The sequence below is a fragment of the Octopus bimaculoides genome, chromosome 1 (genome assembly GCF_001194135.2).
Source record: "Octopus bimaculoides isolate UCB-OBI-ISO-001 chromosome 1, ASM119413v2, whole genome shotgun sequence".
Lineage (NCBI taxonomy): Eukaryota > Metazoa > Mollusca > Cephalopoda > Octopoda > Octopodidae > Octopus > Octopus bimaculoides.
Genome location: NC_068981.1, coordinates 109253958 through 109263311, shown reverse-complemented (window position 1 = coordinate 109263311; position 9354 = coordinate 109253958). Strand labels below are relative to the sequence as shown.

Genomic DNA, 9354 nt, shown 5'->3' with positions numbered 1-9354 from the left:
ATATATTAAAAGGCAAGTTGTCTGTCTGTGTGTTGTGTAAACCACTTCTACTCCTACAATTTTCAACCAAATTTCACCAAATTTGACATGTGTGCTCTCTTTGACTTAGGATGCTTTTTCTTATAATTTTTTCCTCGAAATTCTGCGCCTCCAGCATAAATAGACTACCCTCAACTCGCCTAGGATTTGAACCTACCACGTCTATGCAACGGTATGTGTTTGACCTTATATATTAAACGGCAAGTTGTCTGTCTGTGCTATGTGAACCACTTCTACTCCTACAATTTTCAACCCAATTTCACCAAATTTGACATGTGTGCTCTCTTTGACTTAGGATACTTTTCCTTATAATTTTTTCCTCAAAATTCTGCACCCCAACGTAAATAGACTACTCTCAATTTGCCTAAGATTTGGCTCAAGCCAGCAAAAAACATAGCACACACCCAGCTGGAAAAATCATTACTTTACTTTGTCAGCTGTGGTGAGTTCTTATCGACTGCTTGCACAGTACTGCCAGGAGTATTCATTTGCGAGTTACAATTTGCCTCTGTTTAGATGTGAACGCTCTTTTTCATATGATTATTCCAACTTAAACTAGCCACTTCAAAACTCTTACCCATAATTAAAAATCCTTAATTCGGTCTGTTTGATTAACATTTTTGCCAACTACATTTTACAAATTTTCCATCATGCCTTGACGCAAAAGATCCAATATTGGCAGGCAAACAAATGCTGCAAAGAAAAGTAAACGTATGTGTGCAAATGAATCTGCCAAGGACGCCGCCAGGAGGGACTCTCTCAATGCACTTAAGATGGTTTCAGTGTGAAGAAGGGAAAGTGAAGAGCAGCATTGTGATTGGTTAGCACGTATTGCTGCACAACAAGCCACCCAGGGCAACGAGCAACATTCAGCACGCTGAACAAGAAATGTTTCCTCTACTGCTGCTGCACGAGCTTCAGAGACTGCAGCACAACACACAGATTGACTTAGGACAGCATTCAACTACGATCCTACAATTGACTACAGTAATCACCCTGATGTTCAAATAGGCTGCATATTCACAATCTGCCAATGCTGTGGAGCTAAAAAGTGGCCTGGAGAAACTCCCGGCATGTGCTGCTCCAATGGTAAGATTACAGTACCTCTTCTGCAAGATCCTCTACCCCTTTTGACAGGAGTGTCTCCTTATTCTCATGACTTTCTCAAGCAGATATGTGCCTACAATTGCGTGTTCCAAATGACTTCCTTCGGTTCCAACATCATGCCTTCCTGTAAAGTGCAGGGGCAGATTTACCATAGAATTGGTTCCCTGCAGCCGCATGATGCTGCTTCGCCTCAGTTTCTTTAGTTCTACTTTGTGGGAGACTATGCTGACCAGGCAAACAAACCGCCCCAGGCAACATCGGGTACGTCTGCTAGTATATATAAAGCTGAGAATGTGTGCATCACTAAAACTTGAGAATTACCCAACTGATTTCATTCAAATTTTACACATGCCTTACTTAGGGTCTATGCAGTGTCATGGGTTAAAAAATTTTTCAACCTCTTGCCTAATGTGAGCCCAGAGCAATCTCTTATCTCTTACACTATTTCAGTATTACGTGTGAAAAGTGAAACAATACTAATTGGACACAAAATGTGTGTCGTTAGCCAGCTGGAAGAGATGTCATCCTGGGGCTATAAACGTCAGTAGCATTGTCCTTTATAGAACGCCACACTTGGTTGGCAATTATATGTTTTGATTCCGTATTGCTACTGTTTATATCTCGCTCAGAGATTTAATACAGCTTATTTCTCCTTTTTCAAGATCAGTGACAGTTTGTCGCTGGAAAAAGCATATAGTATTTTGCGAGTGGAATGAGTTTTCATCACTAGCTGGTGATCATCTCCGCATTTTTGATTGCCGTGATATGTGAGTTTGTTTTTGGAATGTTTTATGCTATTTTACAAATTGCTGAATTGAGTTATTGTTGAATTTGAACTGTTGTTGCCTTGTTAACTGTAATTTTCGCCCTGCGAGACGAAAATAGTGTTTAAAAAATATTTTATTGGTTGAAAAACTTCTGTGAAAAATTAATTTTTGCCCTGTTCTGGGCGTTGTTTTTGTTTTTGCCATTATGGCAAATACTGAAAATATGAATTTCAATTTGGATTCTCGAAAGGACTTCCCTGCTATGGGAAAAGAAAGTGATGCATCTAAGGATAACAAGGAAAAAAACAGTTTTTCTGTCGCGGTCAGTGGCAAGGAAATAGAAATGACTTTTAAAATGGAACAACTGTTCAGTTACCGCAATATGGTGAAGCAGGTCGACGGCAAAACCAAATTAATTCCGCTGCCAGAAATGGTGGTGGAAATAAATGCCAGAACTGCAGTATATAAAATTTATAGTATAAAGGAAAAAAAAAATTACAGAAGCGAAGAATGAGGTAGTGGAGAGCTGCTTGGCACCTATCTGGAACAAAATATGCTACATTGGCTGAGGAATATGTAGTGCAACTGTGGAAGCACAGTTCCAGTTGGCCAATGTAGCAAAAGAAATAGTTACCAGAACACTGAAAAATAAGGAGATAATGCTGCTACCCACCTATCTGGGCCGCAGAATGGCCAAAATTGTAGGGGGAGAAATACCTGTAGGTTACGAACTGTTGTGGGTAGCACCGGCAATTATATTCAACTAGGAGAATGAGGTAGACATCTTGCAGATGTTGAGAAAGGACACCCAAAATTGGAAAGGCCAGACGCTGCAGATGGTGGTACAAGCCTCCAATGAAACTTTAGAGAAGTTGCCCGATAGGATTTTTGTAGAGGAGGGGCACACGATACGTGTGTTGGTGGAAGGACGTAGGCCCAGGTGCTTCAAATGTGGGTAGAAGGGCCACATTCATTCCACCTGCACCAAGACGGCGAAGAAAAATGAGAGTGAAGCCCCTCCCCAAAGCAAGGCAAAAGATATGCCAGAGAAAACAAAAAAAAAGATAAAATAGAAAAATCCGAAACAGAAAATAAGGAAATGACGGAAAAGACTGTAGAAGAAGCAAGAAGGCAAAAGAGCGATAACAAGGAAAGCAGTGAGATGGAGTTCACGCAAGTGATGCACATGAGGAAGAAGTCCAGTTCCATCGACTCACCTCCCCAAACAAAAAAAAAAAACAACAATGCAAACAGACAACATGAAAAATTCCCCAATCCTACCCCTTTGGCACTGTGTTCGTGGGGACAAAATTTACCAAATCCTACCCCATAAACCCAGAAAGGAAAAAAAAAGACAAATATATTTCTTTTGACTCAAAAAACGAAAGAATATTTAAGCAGAATGTCAGACAATAAGTCTGACGTTCGCTATGCAAAGGTGTGCAATGATGGGTGGATGGACAGAACTCTGCAAGAACACCTGAAAAAAAAAGGATGTGAATGATATCATCCAAGACATAGCAGATGGGAAATTAATAATTACTCCGGCAGCCACACCAACCCAGAGCATGGTGGCAATGCCGGTAAAAAGCCCAGCGGCTATGTCTACTAAGGAGAGAGAGGGAGAGGCAGTCAGACAGAAACTGCCATGCACCCTGTCGCAACCATAAGTAGAAAGTTTAATTTTTCTTTCATCGATGATTAAGTTAGGCTGTATAAATGTGTGTGGACTGGGGTCGAAATGGAAACAAGCTTGTTTCCTGAACGACCTCAGGGCACACAGTATAGATGTAGCCATTGTAACCGAGTCCAAGATGAGCGAACCTCAAGCATTCTCACCTCTCTCAACGGTTACAAGAAATTTATTTCTCCTAGCCAAGGAAGAGGGAGGGGCGTGGTAGTCCTTATTAGGAAGAACTTGGACTTACAGGTAAGTAATGTCTTTTTGGACCCAGAAGGTAGGCTGGTCGTCCTAGATGTAACGTATGTGAGTAAGCAATCCTTCAGGTTTGTAGTTGTCTATGCTCCTAACGAGCATAGGCAGTCAGGTTTTTTCTGAGACCTGGAGCACTACCTAGTGACGTCAAAAACTGTAGTTTTATCAGAGGACTTTAACACTATCCTCAATGCACGAGTGGATAGAGTTGGCTCAACTGATAGGAAGGGAAATCCTAGCCTCAAGGGTCTACTAGAGAGCTTTAATCTGGTAGACCATTACTGACTGGATGAGCCGAGCGTTCCACAGTGGACCTGGAGTAACAACAACGGCTTGTGCAGATAGTACTTAGATAGGGTATTCGTTAGGCAACGAGATAGGAATATTTTTAGTTGTCCACATTTTTTTGTTGTACCTTACACGGATCACAAATTTGTGACGTGTGAGGTGCATCTAGATAAATGTCATAGACAGGATCCCTGGTACTGGAAGATGAACAAGTCTATTTTGACTTGTGAAGCCTTTCGTACCCGGATTAAGGAATTAGTACAGAGGGCATTATGTGGCACCATCATTAATAATAGATGGTGGCACACCCTCAAAAGAGCCATCCATTCAGAGTTCATTAGATTTAGCAAACAGCTAAGTTTAGATAGGACTAGAAAAGAGGGCGAACTAGTTAAAAACCTAGACGAGGCTGTGGAGTCTGGCTCTACACCTGGAGTGCTGGTGGCGAGAGCGGTATTGCACCATCACCTCAATGCCAAGCATGAACGTTGCAGAGTCAGAGCTAAGCTACGTGTAGGGAAACAAGAAGGTATCAATGTTGCCAGATGGGCACGCCGAGTGAGTGTCAGAGAAGTAAAAATGCCCCCATTAAGTCTTTAACTGACAAACAGCGGCGCTAGATCTATGGACAGGAGGAAATGCAGAAGGTCTTCTACCAGCATTTCGCACAGTTGTTCGGGGGGGAGTGGTCCACTTTAGCATGGGGAAGCTTTAAAGGACTTCCTAGCCAGTGGACTGCAACTCTCGGCAAGTGAGGTGGGGCATTGTGAAGGACTGATCTCTCCCGCAGAGGTAAAAGAGTTGTTGGCCGAGTGTGCCAGGGAAAAGTCGCCAGAGCTGGATGGTCTGCTCTATGAGTTTTACCGTAGCATGCCAGACTTGTTCGGGGATATACTGGCCAGCGTCTATACAAACTGGCAACAGAATGGGAGAATTCACAGTGTTGTGAGCTGGGGAGTGGTGACGCTGGTCCAGAAAGACCCGAGCAAGGGGGATAATATAAGTAACTACCAGCCCATAACTCTACTTAATGTAGAGTTAAAGATTTTGGCCAAGGTACTAGTGAAAAGGTTGACGGCTGCCGTGGAGAAACTTGTCGGGAAAGCACAGACATGTGCAATACCCGGCAGGTCAATCCAGGACAATCTTCACCTTAACCGCTACACCTTAGACAGGGTGGATAAATTAGCCAGCAAAAGTGGGGCAATGGTCCATTTAGACAAAAGTAAAGCATTTGAGAGGGTCGACCATCAGTACCTGGTGGCGGTCATCAAAGCGGCTGGGCTGGACCCGGTCTTCCACAGATGGATCTCCGCTATGTACAGCGGCATCAAGTCCACAGTCCAGATAAACGGTTACACTCAGTTCGTCAAGGGTGTTCCTTGTCTCCGCTTCTGTATGTGTTAGCTCTTGAGCCATTGCTGCGGAAGTTGGAGAGGTTGGGAGGTAACCCTGATGAAATCGGAGGCGATAAATCTGTTTCTGCTTATGTGGACGACGTCACCTTCACCGTCTCCAACGAAGCACAGGTACCTCGTGTAGAAGATGCTATCAGAGGATACGAGGCGGTGGCAGGAGCAAAAATTAACAAGGACAAGTCAATCGGCTTGCACCTCAGCACCTGGAGGAGCAAGTCGATATCGGCCAGTGTCATGGGGCACTGGACCGATGGTCCTGTTAAGTTGCTTAGAGTTTGGTTTGGACCAGACTCCCAGACGGAGAATTGGAGTGAGGTGGCAGGCAAGGTGGAGGCACTAGTCCAGAAGACCTCTGTTGTGGGTAGATGCAGCAATTATATTCATTGAGGAGAATGAGGTAGACATCTTGCAGATGTTGAGAAAGGACACCATCTGTAATCACCTACCACCTGACTGTTGTCCCTTGCTCCGATTCATGGATAAACAAGTTGGAACGACTTCTTTTCTACTTTTTGTGGAAGGGAGGAAAGCCATTTGTAAGGCGCTCTGTTTGCTGTCAGGAACCATTAAAGGGTGGGTTAGGGATGCCTTGGTTAATGATGTGCAGACATGCGTTGTGGCTGAGACATTTCTGACACCACCTGGAACGTGATAAGGTGTGGAGCCCGCTAGTGGAGGGTTTCTTCATAGTGACCAACCACTATGGTAAGATTTAAGCCTGGTTTCATAAAAAGATGAAACCTGACTGAATGGCAAAAGGCGGGCAAAGCCGGCAGCAGGAATATCACCTCAGTGTTCTATAGGGGACTGGTGGAGTTTAGAAACGATGACGTCTTAGGAGCGGCTCTGGGGTTTAACGAGAACCAACTCGCCAACCTGTTTAGTAGGACTGTTAGACTGGGGTATTTGGATAATTACCAAAATTACAAAAATGCCTAGCCTGGCAGTGCTACAGGAATGCTCTACCTGTTCTCAAAAAGTTATCCAGGCACGGAGTTTCAGTGCCACCGACTTGTCCAAGATGTGGGCTGGACGATGAAACCATCCAGCACACTTTTGTACAATGTCGGGAGCTGTCAAGCTTGATGGTTTTCGTGGAACACTTGTTACCACATCTGGAAAGAGTACGGCTATTGGCTGGATCCATAATAAAGATGGTACCGCCAGCCAGACTCTCAAAGGAAAGTGAGGTATGTTTTCTCTGTACAGTTGCAGTACTGAAAGAGTGCATATGGAGAACAAGAATGGAAGGTGTCATGACAGGATCCTTCATCTCTGGCCCAGGTTTGCTAAATTACTTCAGATACCATCTGAAGAGCAAGATGGGGCTGGAGTGGAAAACCCTGTCGCGTAGGGTATATGAGCAAAGATGGAAGGATATGATGAGAAAGGTGGGTGTGAGTAACCCAGCTTAATCATTGATGAAAGGAAAATAGATAGTCACTGGGCCTTACAGGCTGCCAGGTGAATCTGCCTGATTTCATTTTTAATTTAGGTAAAAAAAAAAGGTGGTGTCAAAAAGGAAAAAACAAAGTCAGTTAATTGTACATAAATGAATGTCATTTGTAAATATACTCATCCGAATTCAGATATCATTTTTGTGTGTTTGTAATGTCCTGTAATGTCCCCCTCTGTGTCTGATTGTATAATCATAATAAAAATATTAATCACTAACTGGTGATTAACACACACTGAGGACGGGTGACCACTTAGAAACTCGAGTCCGTGTGTATCACTTTAGGCTAGAGATGGGAGTGATAACCTCCCCTCGCAAATACTAATCGGACACAGAATGTGTGTCGTTAGCCAGCTGGAAGAAATGTCTTCCTGGGGCTATAAATGTCAGTAGCACTATCCTTTATAGGACGCCACCCTTGGTTAGCAGTTATATGTTACGATTCCGTATTGCTACTATTTATATCTCACTCAGAGATTTAATATAGCTTTATATATATATATATATATATATATATATATCTTGCTAACCAATCACATAGTTCCGGGTTCATTTCCACTGCGTGGCACCTTAGGCAAGTGTCTTCTACTATAGCCTCGGGCCGACCAAAGCTTTGTGAGTAGATTTGGTAGACGGAAACTGAAAGAAGCTCGTCGTATATATGTATATATATGTATGTGTGTATATGTTTGTCCCCCCAGCATCGTTTGACAACCGATGATGGTGTGTTTACGTCCCCATAATCTAGCGGTTCGGCAAAAAAAAACGATAGAATAAGTACTAGGCTTCCAAAGAATAAGTCCTGGGGTCGATTTGCTCGACTAAAAGGCGGTGCTCCAGCATGGCCGCAGTCAAATGATTGAAACAAGAGAAAGAGTAAAAAGAGAGAGTATATATACCATACATTATTTACTATTTATTACATGTGTGTGTGTGTGTGTGTGTATGTGTATACATACATATATGTATGTATATGTGTAAAGCTAAGTATCGTTAGGAGGAAATTCGATTAAGTGAGGTATCACAACAATCACTCTAAAATGTCTGACAAAAGAATAAAATCACACATTACTAACTTTAAAAAAAAGTCGTCGGCGACGCATGAATGTAATCGAAGATACACTTTGAACAAAAGCAAGATGGTCACAGAATGTCTCTACTCATAGGACTGTTGAACCAGGGATAAGGTGGATGTAAACAACAAATAACTTTAAAGGCAATATTACTTACCGTATATGATTCTGCGTGCTATATAAATATTCCATGTTATTATTATTCCCCTCAGTTTAAAAATATTAAAGAGAATTTATGATGCTTTCATAATTTATCAAGATTTTCACTGCTTATTTTGGGGACTGGAGAGAGTTGGTAAGATGTTTACTAAGTATTCTGTTAGGTAAACTCGTCATTTCACAAGTCATGTTTTTTCCACCTTATTTCGATATCATCGTATCCCTTTTTCATAATCTCAAACTTAATACATGAAAGGGTTAGAACGTGTATGTATGTGTGTGTGCGTGCGTGTGCATAAACACACGAGCGTGCGTGTATTTATGTGCGCGCGCGCGCATGTTTATGTGCGTGCGCGTGCGTGTGTGTGAACGCGGATGTAATTTTAGCATTAAACTATATTAACAAATATGTGTAAAAGCTAACACAGACACACACACTTCCACTCAACGTGTGTGTTACCACCACTAATATAAATATAGAATATTCTGCTTTATAAATAAAGTTCTATTTCTCCAGTTTGTAAAACTTAACTTATATCGCTATAGGTGAGAGAGAAAGTGGATTTTAGCATTCTGTCGATTAGTCTTGGATAACTGGTTCTGTTGTAAATCTGCATCATAATAAAGCAGTTCCCTTCAGTTGGGGAGCTTCACCATTTTTCTTGTGTTAGTAGTACTCGGTAAACACATCTCTTCACTGCATACAAAGCAATTTAGTTTTATGGTTCGGAGCATTGGTGCTGAATGAAAAGAAGGCTAAAGTAAAAGTAGGGAATAAAAATTGTTTTAGAATAAAATATTAAGAACCTTCCTGCCCTCTTTCCTCCTACTTTTTCTCCTTTTTATCGCATCTTCGAGTGTTTCTCCAAAACCTGGATGGGGTTTTACAGTCAATACTTTATTTTTCTATTTATTTAATTACTTTGTATCTATTTCCAATACATGTCCTCTAACCAAGGTGCCAGCCTACTGCAGCTTTGCTCCCTTACTTTCATTCCTATTTTCTACTTCTCATTCCTTACTTATTTCACCCTGTTTCAGTTCTGTTCCCTATTTTTGACTTTTCCGTTCTCTCTCTCTCTCTCTCTCTCTCTCTCTCTCTCTCTCTCTC

The 9354-nt window shown here is 42.0% G+C and overlaps 1 protein-coding gene across 1 annotated transcript in view; it reads right to left on the bottom strand.

Annotated features, from left to right (window-relative positions):
- Positions 1-8566, bottom strand: part of LOC106868482 (monocyte to macrophage differentiation factor 2) — a 108085-nt gene extending 99519 nt beyond the window's left edge. Inside the window, exon 1 of the mRNA XM_014913771.2 lies at positions 8242-8566. Coding sequence (XP_014769257.1) covers positions 8242-8276 — 35 coding nt within the window. The 5' untranslated portion in view covers positions 8277-8566. The remainder of the gene's footprint in view (positions 1-8241) is intronic.
- Between the last annotated feature and the right edge of the window lie 788 nt (positions 8567-9354).